Raw genomic sequence first — 26,198 nt, 5'->3', positions numbered from 1 at the left:
AACCGAACGCAAACAATCATTCCAAAGCTCTCCATGCACTTTTTAAAGGTTAACCAAATGACTATACAACTACATTCTTGTTCAATTCTGGAAGCTATTATTCAACGTTTAATCAACTCAGGTGCTTTATAAGTGCTCTCAATTGTTTGTTGGGAAGTACATGTTTTTGAAATAGTTATGTTTTTTTCCTTGATTTTGCTTTCCGTCGATCTTGTTTTCCGTGCTGAGCACCAATGCTACCAACGCCAGGGAGGCAGATCCCACACCTGGACCCTACCTATCGACCCATCAACTCATGAACCGGGGACCAACGGCTTTACTTCCCTTCCGAAGCAAGGTGTGATCAGAGATGTTATGCCTCAGAACATCCCAGCGGCGCCAACTGGGATTGAACCAAGGCCTGCTGAATCATAAATCATATTTCAAATCTCCTTCTCCCTCTCCCCATCCATATAATTGTCATCAACTAGCCTCGAGAAAACCGCGAGTATTCGGTTCAATTTCTTTAACTTTAGATTTAAGACATTAATAATGTACAATGCAAATGATAACTTGATTCTGTACAGTTTATTCGATTCAGCCTGTACAAATAAAGTAATTAACAAAAAAGTCTGTTATCCCTTTGCATGCTCTTGTTTAATTGTTTCTTAATAAAACTTTAAAATTATATCTTGATCATTGATCCCACCGCTTTATCTTTCGAACGATATTATTTAAGAAACGTTGGCCTGCTTGCTAGTCTCGATCGTATGGTTCTTTTTGACATCATTGGATTTTTGACGTAGAACTACGTCTTTGTCGACTATACTGGGGAACAAATCTAAAAATATGTGTGGTGAAAAAGTGTTCTGTTTTGAACGTTTGTAACTGTGTCATTTATATATGAAATTACAACCCAAATACTTCAATCGATAGGATATAACTTAACGAATATACTGAAATAAATACTTTTCTAATTTTTAATCAAAAAACTTTTCAAAAATGCACAAATGATAATTTTATCACTGTTTCCATGAACTAAACGTTTTCCCCAAACCCAGTCATCATAAAAGAATACCACTTGGTTGCACATCATTCTGCTTGATCCTGAAAAGATATGAAACAGCGCTGCTTTCCTGCCTCTGCTCATTACCGCTTCGGACGGCGTGGTACTAGGTCCTGCAGCAAATACGATCAAGACAGCGGCTAAAGGTGGACCACGGCGTGACCATGACCACCACAATGAGAAATGAGACCTGGAAAATTATGTATGTAAAACCCCCTCCCCCCCTTAACAGCAATCCGAAAAAGACGTGGACTTTGACTATCATTTTTTTCCGCGAAATAAATTTTAAGCAAACCACAATTAGAGGCTGTTCATTAACTACTTAGACAGTTTTTTAGGATTCTTGACCCCCCACCCCCTGCGTAGAGATTTTTCCATACATTTTTTTTTAATTTGTATGGGCTGTGGATAATTTCTAACCCCCCCCCCCCCCTTAAACTCTGTCTACGTAGTTTATGAACAGCCCCTTATAAGTAAAAACAATTTTTAAACTCAGAGCCATAATTTTCAAAAAAAAAATTGCTTAAGAGGAGACATACATTCGATGAATTACCAACAACTGATTGTAAAACATTTCTGGCACCATCCTTTTTTACATAATCTGCACAAAATAAATATCCTGCCACACCCCATTCATAAAACACGGCAGGAAACCCTGTCAGGTGCGGTTGCACATCATTCTGCTTGAACCTGAAAAGATATAAAACAGCACTGCTGTCGTGCCTCTGCTCACACTGCGTGGCACTTGGTCCTGCAGCAAGCAGGACCAAGTCAGCGGATAAAGGTGGATCACGGCGTGATCACCTGTCACATAATAAGGAATGCGACTTGGATATGCAAAATATCCCCCTCCCCCTATAACGTCAACTCAAAAAAGACATAGATTTGACGATCACTTTTTTTCCGTGCAACAAAAATCAAGCAAACTACATTTATAAGTAAAAAGAAAAGCCAAAATTTTCAAAACAATTGGTTAAGAGGAGACATACATCCGATAATATTATGTTGGTAAATTACCAACAACTAACTGTACAACATATCTGGTACCTCTATGTATGCAATTAGATTAACATCCTAAGTCCATCCTTTTTTCATATTCTGCACAAAAGATACGTTCTGCTCCGCCCCCATTCATAATAATAAGTATAATAGTCAAAAATGCATGACAAACATCAATTTTGCGTGGCTCTACGTCATACTGCGGTCGTGTCTAGGACAGAACCCTTTACTTATTTTTTACAACAATTTTAAGTGAGTCCGTTAAAAATTGATACTCAAAATAGGAAATCTTAAGAATTCTGGAAGGTAGCCAAGGACTTGAAAACTCATCCCAAGCACGTTCCACCTCTGAGAGACGCAAATAATGACACCCCACAGGAGAAAGCAAATGCGATCGGTGAGCATGTCGCTTCATCGTATTTGTTTGGCTCGACTATCGAAAGTCCACTCGAAGATCAGGTTGCGGCTTCCCCTTTGTTGTGCCTACGGTGGGTATTTTAGTAGATTTTATAAGCGCTGAAATGCACCAAGAATATGAAGATTCTCGGGTTTGACGGCATATTCAACTTAATCTTGAAGAGACTCATCATAAAAGTGTGCTCTCTTTTGACCGCTATCTTTAACAGATGCTTGGAGCAGCACTGCTTTCCAAGTGTCTACAAAGTAGCAAAAAATATTCCAATCCACAAACCCGGTAAGGATCGTTGGATTGTCTTCATGCTACAGGCCAATCAGTGATGAGCAAATTGTTCGAGGGAACTCATTTTCAATCGTTGCTCAAGTCCACAGCCATGGCCTTGCTTGACGTTGAAAAGGCGTTTGACAATGTCTGGCATGACGGACTTTTATCAACACCCTCTTCTACCTCTTGAAGTATCTATGATATGTACGCGCAGCCCATAATTTGGCTCGTTTGTAAAATTTGGCTCAAAGTATCGGTAGATGTCATATTTTCTAGTGACGATGACAATGGTAACGTTATAGTCTGGGGCATATGGATAGTAAATAGAACCGACCATGATATCTCAGCTGACGCTGAATTCTACCAGGAACAAGACCGATAGTAGTGTCTCAACGTGTCTAGGTGTTAGCGGAGCCGACGTACAGTGCTCCAATAGAACAAATTTCCGGTAAAAAAAACAAAAGTTCACAAAAATAATGTGTTATCAAGCGGAAAAGTTTTTAGATAAAGACGCAACTGATGAGAGTTTCGTCCTTAACTCAAATTTCGTTGATCACTACAACTCTAACTTGCTGGAAAAACCAACGATAAAAATAACCATTTAATGCATTGTTTCCACAATAGAATCTATGGTAAATGGGAAAATCTACAAAAGAACAAGGGGGTTTTATGTATCTTAACTATACGAAAAATCACTTTTCCCCAAACAAATTTTAACCATTTACCATTAGCTGAATTGTTTTTTTTTTACTTCCTTGATTTGTTTTCCGTGCTTAGCACCAATGCTACCGACGCCAAGGAGGCAGCTCCCACACCTGGACCATACCTATCGACCCATCAACTCATGAACCGGGGACCAACGGCTTTACTTCCCGAAGGAAGGCGTGATCAGAGACTCAAAGACTCATTTCAGCTAAAATAATGTTTTTCGGAATAATAAAACCAAAAGATGGTATGATGGCATGTTTTACTTGTAACTTACAAGAAGAGGTTACAAAGTATGCGTTGGAAACATAAAACCTGTAAATTTTGCTTTCTATGAGTCACAATCAGCGATTTGCTGATCGCTGAGTGAGTGAGTGAGTTTGTGAAAAATCGCTGACTGTGACTCTCATGAAGTTAAATAAACAGGTTTAATATGTCAAACACATTCTTTGCAACCTCTTCTTGTATCCTACCAATTAAAAACTTGATCATGGCATCTAATTATTTCATAATTTAGAAAAAACATTGTTTTAGCTGAAATGAGTCTTTGCAACCTTGCTCAGAACATGCTGGGATTGAACCCAGGCCTTCTGGGATGAGATGTAATCACGTTTACCACTACACCACCGGCGCCGCTTAATTAAATTGTTGTTCTATTTCTGAAAATTATTTCTTCATGGGACGTATTGTACAACTATTGTAATCACAATATGTTAAAATTTCTTGTACAATATACGTACAATAAGATCGGTTGTTGGCAATAGATTTTTACGTAATTGTATTTTATTTCATGGTAACTGTATCGTTATTGGACCGAGGACCAACGGCTTTCCTTTCTTTCGTAAGAAGGCGTGATCAAAGATTTTATGCCTCAGAAAATCCCGGCGGCGCCGACTGCGATTGAACCCAGATTTATATGATTGAAGAATTTATTACGGATGCCCATTAAAATCAATGTTTTGGAAAAACTCTGGACACTTGAATTGTTTAAATAAAACAGCAAAAAAAGTGGAATTAAATGGAAGATAACCTTTTTTTTGCTGTTTTATTTAAGCATTCTGCTAACAACCCAATTTCATTATTTCATTGAACTAAAATTTAGGTTCCTAAACGAGATGAAAAATGGAAAATAATAAAATATATACTTTGACTATATGTTTTAGTATTACTTCTACGTGAAGTCAATGATTTACATCGTTGAAGATGCTAATTTCAAATAACAGACTGTAGTGGTAAGTAGAGTACGACAGTGTGAAGATTGCATATAGATATTAGAATAGCGAGCTAGGACAACTTTTAAGGAAGGTACAAATCGGTTTTTTCATCTCTCTTTACCAAACTCCCTCTTTGGAGAGGGATGGTGAGGGGTGTCTCCCTCCGCCACCACTGGCAAAAAGAGATGAAAACCGACCGCTCAAGTACCAACTGCGTGTTTTGAAACAGTTCTACCGATTTTTTACCGCACTTAAAAGTTGTCCTAGCTCGCTATTCTATATGCAATCTTCACACTGCCGTACTCTAACGGAACTATCAACTCTATGCTTTCATCTACTCCATCTATCGTATAAAAATTACCACTACAGTCTGTTATTTGAAATTAGCATCTTCAACTATGTAAATCGTTAATGGCGCCGGTGGTGTAGTGGTAAGCGTGATTACCTCTCACCCCAGCAGGCCTGGGTTCAATCCCAGTCGGCGCCGCCGGGATGTTCTGAGGCATAACATCTCTGATCACGCCTTCCTTCGGATGGGAAGTAAAGCCGTTGGTCCCTGGTTCATGAGTTGATGGGTCGATAGGTAGGGTCCAGGTGTGGGAGCTGCCTTCCTGGCACGTCGGTAGCATTGGTGCTCAGCACGGAAAACAAGATCGACGGAAAAAAACAAACCAAAGGAAAAAAAAAATATGTAAATCGTTGACTTCACGTAGAAGTAATACTAAAACATATAGTCAAAGTACATAACTCTGGATGGGAGCATACCATCTATTACTGTCAATGGTAGAAAGGTACAGTAGCAGCACCTACCCCACCCGTGTCCCCTCGAGATCGTCAAGTTGACGATGACAGGAGCACATATCGTGGTAGGGGTAAACAATATTTGCAATTTCCAAACCTACGACTGGATGCCTTCCTTCAAATAACAACCGTAGTGCGGTAACAAATCGGTAGAACTGATTCAAAACACGCAGTTGGTACTTGAGCGGTCGGTTTTCATCTCTTTTTGCCAGTGGTGGCGGGGGGGGGGACACCCCTCACCATCCCTCCCCAAAGGGGGAGTTTGGTAAAGAGAGATGAAAAAACCGATTTGTACCTTACTTAAAAGTTGTCCTAGCTCGCTATTCTAATATCTATATGCAATCTTCACACTGCCGTACTCTAACGGAACTATCAACTCTATGCTTTCATCTACTCAAAATCGTATAAAAATTACCACTACAGTCTGTTATTTGAAATTAGCATCTTCAAATAAAATATATGTTTTTCCTTCTTTCCCTGACGCGTGAATTAGTCAATCAGAAAGGAGGCGTCATTTAAATTATTTGTCATGAGCGTTTTAAGTATTCAAAGATCATTATTGATGCAAACCCTTCCATAAATCTAGAATTAAGAACTAAAATATTATAAAAAGGATTATACTCACCTTACGTCCTACACGATTATTGTGAAGGTTCATCATGCTCCGATCATCGTTTTCGATCTCCCGTGCGTCCAGAAACTTCTTAGTAAACCGCATGGCAAAGCCGATATCAGCGGAGCATCCGCCCCATTTCCAACTCTGTGTGAAAGACAACATAAATTGCATATACGGGCGTGAAACTATTATACCAGGACGGGCAAGTGTTTATTTTTAATAAAGGGGACAAAACATCGATACTCACATCGCTTTCAGTGGAAAATTGCATCTTCTGCTTTGAATCGCAACCACACATTGTGATGTTTCCTTTGGCGCATGCTGCTGTTATCGCATGGACGGCTCCGGCGCTTGTGATCCCATATGTGAATGCTGCTTCTCGAGATCCTTTTGTAAAACCAATAAAAAGAAGTCATTTTATGTTGTGCTGACAATCATGCGCGGAAGTAGACTTTACTATATTCAGGAATAAGTTGAAATCATCAAAAATTCGATCTTGAAAGCGTGATTCTGTGATTCTCAACTAATAAATCATGTCAATATCTGTCCTATGAGATGAAAGGAAAAGCCCTGTTTGTATCAACCAATGGTGAAATTCACCCTTTTTTCATTTCCTTAAAATTTGAATATGGTAAATTTGAATTGGTCAAGTATTCTTAATTTAATTTAATTTAAAACTTAATGACTAGAATCCGTAAGAAGCTTCAGCATTTTTAGCAAAACGCTTCTTTTTGGAGTAGCCTATTTCAAAATAGGATTTCCTGGAGTTCATGGAACCAAATATCCTGAAATTTTGCTTATTGATAGTCAAGACAAAGTTCTTTCTTATGCTTTAAGTTTCACTAAAATCCGTTCTATACAAAAAAAAATGTTTTATCAGTATGATTTTTTTCGCCATCTGCAACATTTGGCAAGTCTATATACTTTTGTCTGATCTGGGGTTCTTCATTCTTCTGCAAATTCAATTTTTAAATAGACTAAGGACTGTATCGAAAATAAGTTGAAAATAAATGTCTTCTACCAAATCTGTAAAATATATTTATCAGTTAACAATGAAAACAACCATAAAATATTATTGAAGGGATTGCTATCCCCTTAGATTTAGCTCTTATTATAAGTTTTCGAACAGTTTATTTTCATGTTTTTTGAACGCATCGTTCCAGTATATTTTTGACTATTTCATGGTTTGAGAAATCTTGTAATCCTTTTGAACATGCTTTTTACAATTGTCATTTAGCATCAGTATTCGGTTGTAGTTGCGAAAGAGTTGAATTAGGTCGTTTTCGATGAAAATATAAATTTCTCTTGTTTTTTTACAATTTTCAGCAAGAATGACGAACAGAATTAGTCACACCGGTCGTCAATCAGTGCAGTCGCGTTTTCAAATCGCTCGTAGCCACTTGCGTTTTCGTTGTATTTATGTTTGCATACGTTACGTTTTTATTCTTGTGTACTGTTTTTATTCAAAATCAGCTGTGAAATTTGCTATTTTGATTCCTCCGTCGAAACGGTATTGTGGGAGTGCATCGGATGTACGCGTACATTTCATACCGCCTGCGTGAGAGTGCCTGTGAAACGTGGCTCACTTCGTAAAAATGACAAAAAGATTGACACTCAATCTTATGTCATACCGTGTTGCAGTTCGTGTAAAGTGCTAGTCACAATGAACTTTGATTTCAAATTGCTAATCGATCAACAGGCAAAACTAGTGGCGCCGGTGGAGTAGTGATAAGCGTGATTACCTCGCACCCCAGCAGGCCTGAGTTCAATCCCAGTCAGCGCCGCCGGGATGTTCTCTAATCACGCCTTCCTTCGGAAGGGAAGTAAAGCCGTTAGTCCCCGGTTCATGAGTTGATGGGTCGATAGGTAGGATCCAGTTGTGGAAGCTGTCTCCCTGGCGTCGGTAGCATTGGTGCTCAGCACGGAAAACATAATTGACGGAAAACAAATCAAGGAAAAAAAAAACAGGCAAAACTGACCGAATTAATACATAATAACACAAAAGTCACCCAAAATAATGTGGATATTGTTGCATAAAGCGATCGCTCGACACTCTGCTCACGATCATAAAAAAGAGCTGACAGCGACTAGAAGTAGCGGTTCTACTAGAAATTTTAGTAATTAGACATCGCTAAATTATATGGCAATGCAGGCATCCAATAAAAGCATATTCACGTCATTACAAGCGATGAAGTAAGGCATTGCTGTGTTAACCGTTAAGTTAACCAAAATGATATCAACTGGAGTATTCAAAATAAGTGACATCATAATAGCAAATTCTGATTTCAATTTGATCTCCAGCTTTGCTCGGGTAGTGCTCCAATGCGCAATAATCCAATGTGTTAAGGTGTCCTATTCGTGTGACTCTTTTAGTCGGGTATCCCATTTCATTTCCCTTCGTTCCGCACTCTATGTATACCATCTGTGCGCATACACTCATGCATTGCGCGTGCGCAGTGGAGTTTTTTTTATTACCGCCGCAGTCGGTCATTGTTATTTTTTATTATTAATTTATTTGATAGGGCTCAACCGAATTAACTTTACAGAGCCGTGGATTCTTGTTCACTACATGCACTACAATATATCTTAAAACTATAGTCAAAAATTACAACACAATAAACATTGTATCTTCCGCTATCCAATAAGCCTCCTCCACCAGAACTGAAACCGCTTCCAGTGGTTTCATTGTATGGCAGATTTGCCAACGGGGGTCAGAGTGCTTCCATTGCAGCAATGGACGCAAAACGTGGTCAGCACTCACACAGTCATCACAAAACGGTTGCTTTCCAAAGTCGACGACGCATCGACTGAAAGAACTGCTGATGAAGAACAATGAGGAGGACCACACAATGGTTGCTGCCGAGTAAACAGACGATCGCGTGACACATATTGAGAGTGGTCTGCTTCTGTCAACAGCCGAGTGAACGCTCAATCGGTCGTTGATGTTTTGAGCTTTTTTGTTTAGTAGCAAATAAATATCCATCACGGCCAGCCACCAAAGTATTAGTCTGTGTTATAATCTATTCAAATAAAAGGGTGTTGCTTCAAATAAATTAGATATTCAGAGTTATACGAATGAAAGAAACAACTTGCCCATTGTTGGACATACTTCCTAGCGACATTGTTCCTGAAATTTCCTTACCTGTTGAATCCAAAATTTGGAGTTTGCCATCTTAGTCTGGAACCTGGATAGAAAGAAGGAGTAAACTACTTACCTACGACAATCATTTCTACTGGATTTTGAGCGATCAAAGAAGATTCCGACAAATGTGAGCAGTGTCTGATTAGATCATTGATGCCATTTCCAGGATACAAGATTGGAATCGGACACGACATTTTGTCTTACATGCAACAAAGGAATATCACGCAAAAGAGTCGCGCTACCATCGCGGTTATAGCTTGGATTTTTGTTGGAGCGTACGGGAGGGCCCACGGGTGTAAACCCAGAATCGGAGATAATGAACTGCATTCAAGGCCTGATTATCAGTTGGGCGACAACTTTATTGTCAGAATTTACCTGTTTCATCGAGAATTTGATCAAACAAGGCAATTTTCATAGGCTCTCAGGTAAGCCTCTTTCCATGGTTGCATGGTTTGCCTTGGTGAAACGTTTTGCGAACACCTACTTGCAGAAAAAACGGCATGTCAATGTATTGCTACAATTCCAGAAGGTGAAGAAGATATCCGCAAGTCAGATTCACGAGCTCATCGATTGCTTCGATAGCCATTCAAAGATCCTCAATCAACTGGGAGAATGCATATCTGGTTGGAGAGCGATGCTGACGCAGTTGCTGGTATCGAAACTGGACGACCATTTGCAGAAATATTGGGAGGAATATGTCATCAAGAAGGATGAGCCAGCTTTCTGTAATGTGATGGAATTCTTAAATGAACAAACGCAGATCCTCGATGCTGTAGCTCGGAAGGTCTTTCATTGTCGTTCTCTGCGAATAGTTCCGGTTTCAATCAATCTGTTCCCAGACCTACAGTGCATGCTTTGACGGAAAACGCTCCGGCAATTACAAACATTGAGATTGTAATCATTATATTTCTGCATGTACTGCTTTCGAGGAGTTGGAGTTGGATGAACGGTTCCAGGTCGTTAACTTGAAGAAATTGTGTAGCAACTACTTGCGTCGGAACCATCTAAGCCGAGACTGTTAATCACGATTCCGTTGCCGCTCATGTAACAAGAAGCATCATTCTCTTCTCCACCCCGGGATATCTTCGATTGTATCTGGATCAACGGGTACTCCACATGCAGTAGCGCAGCGGGCATCCGGTTCTGCAAATGTTGCTACAGCATCGAAAAATGAACATCAGAAAACGATACTGAGCTCGATACAACATTCAGAAGCAACAAACTCAGTTACTGTTCCTACCTCTCGTCAAGCATTGCAATCTCATAAATATGATTGATACTTTTTCATAACACATTCTTAGTTGTAAGCTTAAAGACAAAAACCAACAGGCTCAATGATTAAAGTATAAAAACCAGCATAGTTTTTATGACTCAGCTGAGTTTTCAATTGCAGTAAAACATACTTTGGTGAAACATGTTTGTAAACAAACTTTGATAGAGTCATGGGGGCTCGAGAACTCCTGACTCAGAGCTTTTGGCGGAAATCAACTTATAAAGAACAAAACAATTTTAAACTTGAACAAATTTTCAAGCAGTTTTCCATTGGCTTGCAAAATGAAATCGATTTTCTCCGCAGTACTCAGCTATTAAATCAAATATTAAAAATCCATCAGGAGAACATAAATAGTTTTTGCAGTGCTACAATAATTATTAAAATGTCGTTATGACAGCTATCCATATAAAATAATCCGTAAGAGGTAACTTCGTCAAGATTAATAATTTGTCAATTTATAAAAAAAATCACTGGATAACTGTTCAACAACAGTTTTAATATAGAGGTAACTCTAAGACCAGAAGGTCCCGAAGAAACAAGCTCAACTTTTTGGCTCAGCTGGTACTATCTTCGGTCCCAAGCTAATCGATGCACCCCTCGAAACATAGGAAAATCCACGAACCCCTCATTTTATCTGTCAAACTTTCATGGCAAATCAAAACAAACATTGTGTAGTACTAGAACTTCGACAAGAATGGGGTACGTTAATCAATTTGCTTGAGACCAATAGGCTAGTCAAGTAGTGAGCCAATTTAAAATCGATAGTTTCGTATTGATTGCTGGTTTTAACCTGTGAAATGCAGTGTCTTTTAAATTCTGGAAGTGTTGCTGAACGTTTAATATGTCTTGGCATGGAATTGAAATCATTTTTCCTTTAAAATATTATAAATTTTGTGAAGCACAAGTCAAGAAATGGCTCTAATGTTGGCCTTTGGATCTAATATTGGACCCATCGATAAAAATCTGCTATTTATCAATTTTATCTAGATGAACGCGTCATTGGGACGGTACTAATGGATAGTTTTGGTCACTATTGAAAATTTATTCGATTGCTAAATATATATATGGACCCAAATTAAAAGCATTTAGACCGACATCACATCCATTTCCCCTACACAGCAAACATTTAATTTTAATGTCACATCAAAGTGGATGCACTTCAATCGTGCTGAAAATATGCTGTAATATTACTTGCCAAAAAGGACAAAATTATCATTGATACAGTGCATGAACTGAAATTACGTTGCTTTAACTGCATTTGTTTATTTGTATGGCCATAAAAATTACATGAGATTTTTGACATGATTGAAGTGCATCCTCTTGGATGTAATATTAAAATTTATTTTTTGCTGTGAGTGAACTGCAGGTTTCGTTTATTTTGTTTTGGAAACTTCGACCAAAACAGCTTAATGCTTTACATTAAGCAGGTTGTTTTAAAAATTTTAGCACTGAAAAAGATTTGATAAACTATTTGGTGAACAAATTAGTATGTGAAAACAGTACAGACGATTGCTTTTTGCGATCGTGTGATCAGTGCAACTCAAGCAACATGATTGACTTTGTTGTGTAAATCTTCAAGTAACTATTCACCCATGAGTTATTTACAATGAAGGTTCTTGATTGTAATACAAATACAATAGAGATGTGTAGTAGACTGACCCACAAAAATAAAAGTTCTAATTTTCCACGGGCCAACACTTAGATTTGTGCCATTAGGTGAGAAAACCACTCTTTGAAAATTTCAGCTCATTCGGATGTAACACGCTTTTACTTTGAATTTTGTATGGTGAATATGGATAAAATACATGAAAAAATGACACTCCTACACTCTATCGATCATAAAAAAAGTTTCCTTATTCTCGATTTGATTCAGATTTTCAAAACTTGTAGTTCAATTAATGAGTAACAACTTTGCTGAAGATTGCATCATGAATCCATTCAGTTTTATTGAGATATTTGCTTTTGAATGTGTATGAGCACTTTGTAAATGAAAATTTCAACCAAATCTCCTATATGAACATTTAACTTTTAGCGCCAACCCGTGTAACGTCAAAAAGAGCTGCAACATTCGGAGAGTGGTTATCGCGCCAAAAGACACGAGCCTGGATGTTGGCCAGTGGAAATTATGAACTTTTATGTTTAGTGGCAATCTAGTTAATACGTTGCATAAGCTTCCTGTATTTTGTTGTAGTATACGAGCAGAATGCACATAATTAATTAATATCTCCATAACACTAATTTGGATCGTGATGCTGTCTTGAGCAAAGTTGTTCCTTATAGTTTAAGCTACGTGAGCTTAATCGTGTTTTCTGATCCAGTTGTATGCACGAAAGAGTGTAGGAATGTAATTTCTTGAAACATTCCAACCAATATCCTCATACAAACTTTAAATCAAAAGCGCCAGCACATGTTGCATCCGAATGACCTGTAATTTTCAGAGAGTGGTTTTCCCACCTAATGGCACAAATCTAGGGGTTGGCCCGTTGAAAAAAAATGATAAAAAATTTCCTTTATATAAATGTGAACCAGTCTAATGTGTAGGTAGGTATTTAAGCTGCTAAGCGTACGGACGGTGTGCGAGGAGAAAGAACAATATGATCATTATTGGAGGTCCATCCACATCTTATATTGGAAGAATTTTAAAAAAGCTGAGTATTGTCAATCGCTTCAAAAGCTAACAAGTGATTATTGAACTCGGCACATTCCCACAGTTTAGCAACAAAATATATGTTTGACTCGTTTAACAAAATTTCCACAATTTCTAGTCATTTTGTCACCCCGTTTACAGTATAGGTAATGAACAAACCATTTTGATATGATACTGAATTAATTCTACATTTGTGTAGTGGTAAGCGTGATTGCCTCTCACTTAAGCAGGCCTGGATTCAATCCCAGTTGGCGCCACCGGGATGTTCTGAGGTATAACATCTCTGATCACGCCTTCCTTCGAAAGCGAAGTAAAGCCGTTGGTCCCCGGTTCATGAGTTGATGAGTCTATAGATAGGGTCCAGGTGTGGGAGCTGCCTCCCTGGCGTCGGTAGCATTGGTGCTCAGTACGGAAAACAAGATCGACGGAAAACAAATCAAGAAAAAAAAAAGACTCGACTGGCCCATGCACGAATAGAAATCTCCTTATACCTTTTGGCAAATTTCTATTGCTGATTATTCATAATGTGTCAAATGAAATGTATAAGCGGTCACATATACCTTTTATGCATTCTTATAGGACCTATGTGGTTTGTCTTATGGAATGTATAAGGCTGATGTTTTGGCAAAAATGTATAAGTGAAACACATGAATGAAATAATTGATTTTCGTTTCGTGTGGGTTATCTACTTTCAGCCCAAAACCAAACCTTAGAATGTAATGCAAATTACTAATTATCTGACGAAGCGATACTTGGCCGTGACCGAAATTCAGGCACAATAAACTGCGTGTTGTCGTTTCTAACCTGAAGCAGGCTAACGAGATTGCTGCCTCCCAGCTCATCATGCTCGAGTATAGAGTTTACATCCCAGCTCGTGATGTGGAGATCGAAAGTGTGGTCAGCGAGATCTTGGAGAAGCAAGCGGTTGGTGGCTCACACTGGACTAGCCTATCGGTCCCAAGTGCATCGATGAACGTACCCCAATCTAGTCGAGATTCTAGTACTACATTATGTTTGTTTTGATTAGCTATGAAAGTTTGACAGATAAAATGAGGGGCTCGTGGATTTTCCTATGTTTCGAGGGGTGCATCGATTAGCTTGAGACCGAAGTTAGTACCAGAGCAGTGCCAAAAGTTGAATACGTTTCTTCGGGACCTTTTGATCTTAGATCAACCTGTATGGTTGAGTGTAACGCTACGGTAAACAGTAAATTGTTACATAATATTGAATTGAAAACTTACAGATAATATCTTTTAAAGCTAACCTTATAAATAGAGTAAAAATCACTTTGTGGAACTTTACATCGTGGAAATCGAACTGCGCTGCCGTATACGGTAATAGAAATTTGAAACCAGAAAATATATATGATTAATATAATAAATTACAGCTAGAACTGTGTGTAAAGTTTAAAAATGCCTGATTAGCTACACTTTTGTAGAATTTTTTAAATACACGCTAGTCATTACAAAACTGGAATATTATTTCAATTCCATTGGCAGAGCGCCACCACATACCAACAATACTATCGGATAAGGTATCTTTCCCCTAACTGTTGGTGTACTGGGTTTGCATATGTGAGCTCCGATTCACGAGAAAAGGCTTCAATAAGTTTTGTTTGCAAAAACTTATGAGGCCTTTTCAATTGTTAATCTTGAGTGTTCATAAAAAATATTAAAAAATTGATGCGCTGTATAATTAATAGCTCAACCCACTCAATCGTACAAAAAAGCGAAAATTATGATGATGCTTCCTTAGTCAATACATAATAAACAGAATTAATATGTTTAATGTCATGACATTAATAAACATATATTTTCTCATACCATCAGGAAAAACAAATTAATCATACTTTGAGTATGGATATTGGATGCACGATGTCCATAAATCAGACACCTATCAATAGACGCTGATATTGTTCACCAAAACCTCGCGTGTAAGTTTTCTGATGGCAAGTGTGATCACAAGGTTGAGAAACAATCCACCGGCAATGCGTTTTGAATGACTAAAGAAAGGTAGTGATAATTTATTTCTATCCATTTATTATGGAATTATAGGATGCTGCATATGCGCGAGTGAATAGAAAGATGAAGTAAGCTTTAACGAGAGAATATTATCTTTTTAGATCTCCTTGAGAGGCGATTGTGCGGATTATGACTTAGCCGATAATCGATAATTGACACATCGCTACTATAAATAAACAGTCATCCGATGCACTTAGCATCAACATATAAATTCCTACCAACAAATGAACACAATCACGTAGGAGCACTCTTTGGTATACATTCACGATTGGCCTTGGCGAAAAAGAGAAAGCATCGCTTCTTATTTTTATAAAATCTATATAGAAGAATCTTCACTCTGAACGGTACCTACGTAATATTTTTTTTCCAATTATACGTATAAATACACTTCAATTACTCAGAAAATAAAGCAGGTTTACCACACATGAGAAGTTGACTATCCTGGTGGTCTTTAGAGTATTGCCTATCTCGTTCGTCTTCTGCGCCGCTCTGTCCTGATTGTTTCGTGCGCTCAGACAGAATCAATTATTATATGTTTCCTTTATCCAACCAGTTTCTTAAAGTAAATTGAGCCGACCAATGCCATCGAATTCGAATAAAGTAATAATTTATGAAATGCATTCATTTATGAGATGATTTAAAAAACAAAGAATCATCATCCAGTAATGTTCAGTGTGGCTCATTAGCGTCGCTAAAATTATTTGAGTTGTGTCAAAATGTAGGCCCGTTAGCTCTGGTCATTTGCAAGAGACTGTTTCAGCTAAACTTTTAAGTTATTCCACATAGAAAATAATAATAAAAAATAAACCACATAGACACTTTAGGAGAGAAGGGGCTTGGTGATTGTCTACGGTAGTTTATGAACAGTATCCAGGCCATCTGTGATGTTGTTGAACAATTTCAGGTCATTCCATCTCAAGTGACCGAGCAATTGCATCGGCCCTCTCCAATTTAAACCAAAATTGGTGGGCTGCCCTTTCTTTTTTGGCGATTTTTAAAAAACACAAATTTTTAATTTTTTATATCTCTGGAACCAATAAAGATAGAAATAACATTGGGTACTCTTTTTGCTGCATTTTGATTGCGAAATCAAATGGTATATTAGCGGCGTCAGTGATGTAGTAATAAGCGTGATTGCCTTTCACTCCAAAATGCCTGGGTTCAATCGCAATTGGCGCCGCCGGGATTTTCTGAGGCATAAAATCTCTGCCGTTGGTCCCCGGTCTATGAGTTGATGGGTCGATAGGTGTTAGTTTCCAGGTAAGGGAGCTGCCTCCCTGACGTCGATAGCATTGGTACTCAGTACGGAAAACAAGGTCGACGTAAAACAAATGAAGGAATAAAAAAATGAATTGGTGTGACCGTTATTTTCCTACAGTGTTTACTTCTGCACATGGCTATTTAGACATTTTTTTTTTAAATTTATTAGTGCATTCAAATTAATAATTGCAAAAATCACAACATGGCAACACCGTAGAAAAAGAAAATCAGATCTCAGCATTTGATTTTACTAAAAGTAAGAACCGTCAGGTCTTCAGCATACTCCCAGATTTGATCGTTATGAGCAAATTTCAATGATATACCAACAATCTATATCGAAGCGTTTTGGCTTAATTAATCATTTTTATAAGCATGTAATCTTTGAAATGCAATATCTTCTAAACGAAACATACAGACGTAGAACTACGTCTTTGTTGACTATACTATGGTGAAATTAAAAAATATGTGTGGTGAAATAGTGACTAGCGTTCATTTGTAACTTTGTCATGTATAGATGAAATTAAAATCCAAAAACGCCAATCGACAGGATATTGCTTTACAAATCTGCTGAAATAAACACTTTTCCAATTTTCCATGAAAAATCTTCTGAAAATTTTACAATTGATAATGTTATCACTGTTTACATGAAATAAACGTTTTCCCCAAGCCCAGTTGTCATAAAAGAGTACGACTTGGTTGCACATCGTTCTGCTTGAACCTGAAAATATATAAAACAGCACTGCTGCCGTGCCTCTGCTCATTACCGCTTCGGATGGCGTTTATAATTCGGCCATAATTCCATTAATATTTTACCCGCTTGTGCATAGAGAGCCAAAACATTCAAATTTGAGAAAAAATTCGCTCACGAGGCATGACTGCATTTTGATGATATTCTATTTGTGATTTATTAACAAGCATCAACTGACTATCAAACATATCTGGTATCTCTATATATGCTATGAGATTAACATCCGAAGTCCATCCTTTTTTACATATTCTGCACAAAAGACACTTTCTGCTCCGCCCCATTTATAAAAAGGACGAAAAATCCTGTCAGGGGCGGAGCTTAGAAAGTTTCTTATTCAGAATATGTAAAAAAGGATGGATATTAATCTAATTCGATATATATAGATACCAGATATATTTTACAGGCAGTATGCGAAGGATCGTCAGGCAGACGGTTCTCCGAAACAATCCAAGACCGCTGCAGAGAGAGTTCGGTGTTATCAAGCCAACATGAAAGCAGTCAGATATAATGCGTCACCATCTACTGATTGGGACGCTAGAGAAGCTCCTTCAACTTGATTAATGAATTTGGGTTTGACCTATCCAAAAATCAACCATGTTGGACCTATTTTTCCTGGCGCTTATTTAGTCTAAGAAAGTCTACGAAACTTTTTCTAAAAGTTCATAACTATAAAGAAAAATATTTGTTTTAATGATTAACATAATTTCGGTTTTATTACTTTTTTTTCGCAAATAGCTCACTTTAAACTAATTTTCTCATCAATATGGCTCACTTTGAAACGTCCACAAGGGGAATGTTTATTTACATTTTCAAAGTTTTTGTGCAGTATATTACTACTAAAAGATGTAAAATTCATGCTAGTAGACTATTATTACATTAATTTTATTCAAAAGTTTGAATATTTGACACAATTCCTAATTTATATTTGTATAATGGTTGGATCTAGTTGTTTCCTGCATTGGTCGCCAGGTGTGCTTTGGTTTGTTTACAATTTTCTTCGCACGCAGCAACATGATTTTAACTAACTTAACTCTAATTGTTTGAGCACATGAAGTTAAGAATCAAAGCACACTTCCATTTGAAGGGTTTTGCCGTTGAATTAAATTATTTTTTATTCACATGATATTGATGTTATTTGCAAATGAAAAAAAAAAAAAAAACAGAAGTAAAACACATTAATCCCAAATTAAGCTACTATGCAATATTTGTGTATGAAATATGAACTGGCACCACTGGTTTTGCCCATAATTTTTAAGTGTTTTGTTTTTGAATCCTTCACGCTCGCCTTTACATCAAGTCAAATGTCAAAAGCACAACACCAGCAGCGTAACAACTAGGAAAAAACTAATTAAGATCATAAACAAAGTGGCGCTGATTTTCCTGCACAAATAATCGAAATATTGGATGGTATGTACATAGAGCCAGTTATTGATTATATTAAATACTAAAAAAACACTGAAAAACGTGAATGTGAATTAATTTAGTTGCAAATTAAGCCGTTATTTTTGTTCGAACAAATAATGCTAAGTTCAACCATAAAATGGATCAAATTATTAGTGATGCTGCCGCTCTTTGTTTCATTCGGATAATCTAATGAGCATCGTGTGCCGGTCGTAGATGTTCACCCATATTCTCGTTTACGTTCTAACCGTTTTTTCCATACAAAAAAACCTTTTTTTTTGTATGAAAAATACGGTACGAACGTAAACGAGAATATGAGAATATGACTCTCGCGCCTGCTGTTTCTACTTGTCCAGCAAGTGTCCAACTCGATTGAGGATATTTCCGTCCCGCACCTGCATGTCTTGGCTGTGATTAGCAACGGTGTCCGTATTGTCATCATCTTCCTTGGTGTGCTCCTGGTAGTTCATTTTGACACCTTTGTTCAGCAGTGGGTCTTGGTACATCAGGAACAACATGTGGATCACCAGCAGGGAAATGATTCAAATCATCCTCGGTGTTGTTGTTGACCGATTTGATACTCGGACAGATACACTTACATCGTTTGTGCTTGGGAACAAACAATCTGCAGGGAAACCACTATCTCTAAACCTAGCAATAGCTTATTATACATTTAAACTAAGTTAAAGAAGAGTAGAGAGTGAAAAAATACTCCTTCAGAATTGAATATTTCTTCTGATAAATTCTAGATTGGTATGTTTTGAGTTTATATTGATCGAGCAGATTCAGCGGCGGCCATACGTATTTTGATCAAACTAGGTTTAGCCACTGTGACGGAGTACGATGACCGAGTTGTACTTGTGTACAATCTTCCAACTGAGACGAACCGTGTAAATCTTCTGACAGCCACCATTCAGCTGATCTGCATTGCAATCATGGTAGAACTATCAGTAATATTTTTTCAATAGTTACTAAGATAAAATGATGTTAAGCCACCACTACATCTGCTGTCATCGCAACTTGAACAGGACATTTGTGCACCTGCTGAATTGCAGACTTTTGCCAACCATCCAAATCAAATTCCACGATTGCCTTCTCCACCACTGAATCCGACTGGTTCTCAAGGTGTTAATGTGCTGAGTTCAGTGAACCAGCCTTATGCCAGCCAATTAACATTAACGAATCCAACCGACCCAACTAGTTCAAAGGTAGGTTATAGTTTTATTATAAGGTCTATTTTCAGGACTATCCTAAGCAACAGGATCACCCAATCAAGCAGTTATTATATATTATATATATTACTATAATCATTTTAACACTCTTGGGTCATTCTTGACTTATCTGGGAGTGAGATTTGAACTTGTGACTTTGGCGTGAGGAGGATGTTACTTCGAAACCCACCTGCTCCGACTGGGTGTTTTGTTTATAACAATTCTCTCTGTATAGGTTTATTTCGATAATGTCAATTGATTTATTATTATTTTCTTTTTATAATAAACAGGACTCCTATTTCTTGCCAAGAGGAGATGACAAGAAAATCCCGGAGTTAATTTTCAACAAAATCAATACGTTGAAAACAAAATCGCGGAAACGGAAACTGGAGGATGAATAACATGCAAAGAGGTTGTTAGGCACTTCTTATGGTTATTTTCTAAGCGGAACTCTCTAATCAGTGTGATTTTGTGATCGCTGTGCGTGCTATGCAACATCTTCTTGTAATTTACTAATAATGAAATAATAAATAAAAATAGTCATCGTTTAATTCAAAATGAGCAATAGCAACCTTGTGTATTAATATTTGTGCGATCCTTTATACTCCCAGATTATGATGTTTTGTATTGATGTTTCTTTCACAGACGTCCGTAGCTGTGTGTTTCTCTTAATGCTAAACTTTGGATTACATCCACAGAAGGTCACAGCTAATTATAAACCAACTGTAATAAATGGACGGGAAGATACCATTATCTTTGCAACCTCAAACGACGATGCTGTTAAAAAAAACTAAAAGACCTGCACAATAACTATCAGCGTCTATGAAAAGCCAATGCAGCTAAACTTGTATTTTTTGGAACTCCAACCAAGCTGTCCGGAACTTTCACAGTATACACACAACCGGGGGATGTAAGATTCGCTTACAATTATGTGGGATTCATCATCAGAGGATGTTAGTGGAGACCGCATGAACCGGGGATGCGATATACCTAGCTGCGGTCCAATGCAAGAAAATTGGAGACCGAAAAATGTAGAGTGTATTAGTGAGGTAAATTAGTTATGTCGAAAAAATAGGAAATAGATTGCCAACTGGACTCGAACCATGAGAACGTTGCGAATATCAGACCTGTGCTTTCTCCACTGCTCTCTCCATGCTTCTGAATATGGATAGCCTAAAAGCAAACATGGAGTCGGTTTCGACTAACCACTGCTCGATCTCACTTCCATAAGCCTTCATTAGTTGATACTTCCGTTCGAGGAACCACCTTTCCAACTCGAACTCCTCCTCGAGCTTCTTCAACTCGAGTTCCTTCATCCTTCTCGATCCACTGGTGTTGGAGCTGACCTTGCTCTTTGACCGTAGCGATGAAGTTTTCTTCGGGGGTGGGTGGGACACCACAAATAATGAAACAAAAAAATTGAACGCAAATAACTCAAGGGACAGTGATAGCAGCCTGATTTCTGTGAGTGGTGATATTTGTCCATATACGCAGCGCCCATATACGATCCCAGATCTTTCGCATATTGACGATCCTGAAGAACGGTGTGCATTGATCGAGGAAAGCAAGAAGAGGATTGATGCCATTTATTTAAATCAAATTGCAAATAAGAAAAATATTGCATTTTAACTATGATTTATTGTATTTTGATAGACCTCGACTCCGTAAAGTTAAACGACATTTTAGCCTAACAATTTGTTTATACGTTTATATTAAAAAAAAACTGCCAAGAGCAAATAAACCCAAACAAATTAATACATATTGTAAAGAAACATACAGGCTCTATCTTTAATTGTATGATTGGTATAAAATTCCGGTGACCGTGCATTAAGTTCTCGCTCATGCATTCATCTCTTGGTTCATTCGCGGAAGAGGCAGTAGAATGTCAACATAAAAAATATCGAACCCATGCTGCAAGAGTAGACAAACTATATGATATCTTCATTCGTGCCACGTATGAATCAGACCCACTGATCAGTCCCATGTGGATGGCGAAAAGACGACAGAAAAAAGTGTTTCTTGATTATCCTAACATCGTGAAAAGTTTCATGATATTTGAAAACTTTGTAAGCTTTTCAATAATGGATACTAATAAATACAAAAATAAATAATATTGTTACAGATGGATGATCGAAAAATTCGTTGAAAAATCTATTTCATTGTTATCATTATACTACGCCATATTATGTTTTCTACTTAGGAATAATTTGTTTAAAAAAATAAACATATAAAAAAAAAAGAATTAAACCTGATAAAATGCAATGTTTTACTTTTTTTAACGGTGTACCCTGTATAAAACCAATTGTTAATTATCTTTGCTTTAATGTACGAATTATCTTAAAGATTTTATTCTTTGAATTCAAATTTGAAGCTGTAACCGATTTCAAAATGTTATCATTATATTTAAAACAGCAAAAAGATAACCTATTTTTAAAATCTGGTTGTGAAATGAAGAAAACTAATTAATAATATGGTATTTTGATCAAATAAAGCATGAAAAATTCCCAGAAATGCGTAAAAATTACGGAAATATTTTTGTACGCTTGCTTGTCCGGATATCTCCCATAGTGCTATGGTCTCATAGAAGTTTTTAAATATTTTTGGAATCGCGAACTACTTTCGGAGATGTATAGCCGGAACATGTTCTGGTTTGTGAATGCCATGAAACTAAATGCGGCCTGTAATTAATAAAACCCGAATGATATGAGAATTCAAAAACCAGTTTAATAGTAGTTATAATCAGAACACTGGACTATGCCCGCCACATCCTGCCATGTTCCGGGAACCCCCGGCACCAGTTTATATCTAAGGGCCAAAACCTATTATGCGTCACCTTAAATCACAGAATTCATCTAATTTTTCTCATCGTATGAGCACTTTCGTCGGAATTTCTATTAGTAAAGCCTAGTATACAGATCGAAGCGAAACGAAAATTGAAGCACACGAAAAATCATGAAATTTCGCTAGCAAAAGGTTGTGAAAAAGTGTTTGTGGAACATTTTCCAGTTTCCTTTTTTCGCAATTTACAGTTCATGTGAAACGAAATCGATCAGTTTACACCTCCGATGAAGTGAAAATCTGACAGATACGCTCTCCCGAAACGTCAACTTTTCACTTAGCTGCTGCTCTTTTCGCGAGCGCTGCATGCGCGAAAAAAAAATAAACGTAAGCGAAAAAGATGCGATCCACAATATTAGATTTCGCTGGATCGTATCTGTTTACAGTTCAAAGCGAAGTGAAAAATTTGCCAATTGCGTTTTTCACGCTGGTGAAAAATTTAGTATTTTGTATGAGTTTTTCGCTTTGTTTCGATCTCTATAAAGGCCTTAAGAAGGCTAAGATTTTAGCATTGTTGGATTAATTAAGGTTACTATGTTCTCCATCAAATCGTACGTGGGACCATTGGCTTAGCTAATGGGGGTGCCAAGGGGACCAGGCCCCCTCCATAATTATCTAGGCACCCCCCAGAATTTTTGATGTTTTTCTGACTCGCCGGTATTTTCTCAAGCTTGTCAACTTCGATGTTACTATTTAACAGCGATTAATAAAATTTAACAAATAACGATTTTTTTTAAAGTCCTTTTGGGAATCTCTATATAATTTCAGGACATTTTTTAAGCCTCATTGACTTGGAATAGTTGTGGAAATTACGTACAAATTTAAAAAATTTCGTTCGTGGAACTTCACGAGAAACGTAGAAGTGCAGCAAACGTTGTGGAAGGAATTTTGAAAGTTGAAGTTTTGAAGTTCAGGGAATTTTGTACAAGATCTAATAATAGTTCAATAAACTTCTAAGAACTTCAGGGATCCTCGCTTCAGTTTAGGGCACTTCGTTGCAGTTTGTCAGAGATCTTACTTCAAAAAAGCTCCATGAAATTCTTGGAGGTTATGGAAACTTAAATTTTAAATTCCAAGGTGCCTTTCCAGAAGTGCAAATATCCTCAGAAATCGTAGAAATCTCGTAGAATTACGAGAGATGTAAGGAAAATATGGAATTTAGAATAAATTCAGGGAACTTCGTAGAAGTTGAGGAAATTTTGTAAAACATAAGGGAGTTTTGTAGATGTTCAGAAAACGTTGTGTAAGTTACAGGATATTCTTAGAGCCATCCTTCCTAGACAGCAAGAAATATTCAAAAGATCTCCATGTAGGCGAAGATATGAGTAAAGTTCTTTGGATATTTTTCCAAGACTTTAGGTTGATCAAGTTCTGACACTCTTCAACTGTTCAAACATTCAAACATTCTTTCAAGACTGTGAATTGTTCAGGAAGTATTCAAAATCCTGATGAATGTGGGCGTGTTAGTTGAATACCTGTATAAAGAGAGAGAAAAGGATCAGTAATTTCCATTCAATTCCACTACCTTATTTGCTTATCCTTGACAGATACGCGTATTTCGTCTACAATGTGCATACTTCTTTAGTGTCTTGTACTAATAAGAAAAACATCGCATTTTACCGAATATATATTAACACAGGTATATTTTCATTTAGAAGCTGGGTAAACTTAAAACTAATTTTCTGTAGGAGCACGTACTCCGCTGCTTACTCGTTGATGTGTCATAGGTAGTAACTTGAAAAGCCATGTGTGTCCATTTCCTTGATCCCTGTTGAGTAAACTTGAATTCTGTTATTTGTTGATTTCAAGGCTCTCTGCAACATCCAGTTTCCATGGTGTAGATGGTTGTCAACCGATCGACGACCGCATTCATGGAAGAACAATTGACACACCTCAACAAGGGGCTAGGATACGCGGTTACAACCAAGCTAGACGTGGAGCAGATCATGATTGACGTAGATACAGCGATTACCAAGACACTTCCAACAGCATCATAGAATACGGTCAGGACTATCACATCGAACATAATCAACGACAGGAACAAAGTCATTATCATGGACAAGGACGATTACGACAATCAGATGACAACGAAGATTAACAACGGACCGTATAGACAGCTTCGAGTAGACCCCTTACAGAACATAGTGAAACGCGTGGAGAAAGTACTGAAGGAGTGCAAATCAGTATTAGAAGATGGATCAGGTCGTTTACGGGAATCCAATCCCATTTTACCCAGGAACAAAGGTCTCCCCAAAGTCCACAAACCTGGGAATGAAATGCGAGAGATCCTGTCTGCAGTTGGTTTCCCTACCCACAAACTAGCGAAGTAGCTAGTCACAGAGTTCCAGAGCATGCCGAATCAGCTCCAGAGTAAAGAAGTTAGTAACACTAAGGAGTTCGCCCAGCAACTACAATCTTCAGGGGACATCAACGAGGACGAGATTATGGTATCTTTCGACGTCACAGCTCTTTTTCCCAGCGTACCGGTCAAGGAAGCGATCAACCATTTGGAGGGCTGTTTATTAACACAACGAGAGAATGCAGCATGGCAAAACAAGGCTCAGACGTACCTTAAGCTAACCCACTTTTGTATTGAAGAGAACTACTTCTCTTTCCGAGGTAACTTCTACAAGCAGACGAAAGGAACCCCAAAGGGAAACCCCTTATCCTCCTTCATGTGTGAACTTTTCATGCCAACTTGGAGGCAATTCTTAAGGAGAAAGGACTATTACCAAACCGTTGATGGAGGTTTGTTGAAGATATCTTCAGCGTAGTTAAACGCGAAGCCCTTCCACAAATTTAAGATGAGATCAACAGAATTCACAAGGATATCAAATTCACTCACGGGGTAGAAAAAGACGGGAAACTCGCATTTCTCGATATTTTGGTCATCAGGGAATCGTCATCATCTTCTTCGCTTGTATACAAAATTTACAGGTAACCAGCAAGCACTAAAAGAGTTATCCTCTATACTTCCAACCATTCGTTCCAGCAGAAAATGGCCGCCTTCCACCACATGATTCATCGGATGCAGACTCTTCCATTCCGCGATACAGGAAAGACTAAGGAATTACAGTACATCTTCGAAACAGCGAGACTCAACGGATACAAGGAAACCACAATCCAGGCAATCATTGATAAAAAAAAAAGTGAGAATTCTACAAAGGAGATTATTTTCAACCCGCACCGCAGCGCTTGAACTCTTGAAACGAGTGTCCGTTCCATTTGATCAAGGTATTACTTGTAAGCTAAGACCGCAGTTAAACAATTGGGATTAAATTTAGATTTAGTTTTTATAGTAGTTACCTGGCTTCTAAGTGAAAATGTACCTAGGTTAATATGTATTCGGTAATATGCGATGTTTTTCTTCATTCGAGTATTAGTACAAGATACTGAAGAAGTATGCACGTTGTAGACGAAATACGCGTATCTGTCAAGGATAAGCAAATAATGTAGTGGAATTAAATGGAAATTACTAATCCTTCTCTCTCTCTTTATAAGTATTCAAAAGATTTCTAGCTAATTTAATCTAATGCTAATGACATTTGAAATCTGGCTTCTTAAAAACCTGATAAAACGAAGTTATATCTTGATT

The 26,198-nt window shown here is 37.6% G+C and overlaps 1 protein-coding gene across 1 annotated transcript in view; it reads right to left on the bottom strand.

The window, feature by feature from the left end:
• Positions 1-6,071: 6,071 nt before the first annotated feature.
• The window catches only part of LOC135714610 (protein Wnt-2-like), a gene marked incomplete at its 3' end in the record, with an annotated part of 67,258 nt that continues 47,131 nt past the window's right edge, over positions 6,072-26,198 (bottom strand). The window contains exons 4-5 of the mRNA XM_065237991.1: positions 6,310-6,449; positions 6,072-6,206 (exon numbers count right to left, since the gene is read on the bottom strand). Of these exons, the coding sequence (XP_065094063.1) occupies positions 6,072-6,206; positions 6,310-6,449 (275 nt within the window). The remainder of the gene's footprint in view (positions 6,207-6,309; positions 6,450-26,198) is intronic.

Source organism: Ochlerotatus camptorhynchus, unplaced genomic scaffold, assembly GCF_037179485.1.
Source record: "Ochlerotatus camptorhynchus isolate MF236.1 unplaced genomic scaffold, CSIRO-AGI_Acam_v1.1 ptg000674l, whole genome shotgun sequence".
NCBI classification, from domain to species: Eukaryota; Metazoa; Arthropoda; class Insecta; order Diptera; family Culicidae; genus Ochlerotatus; species Ochlerotatus camptorhynchus.
This window is presented reverse-complemented; position numbering and strand designations above follow the sequence as displayed.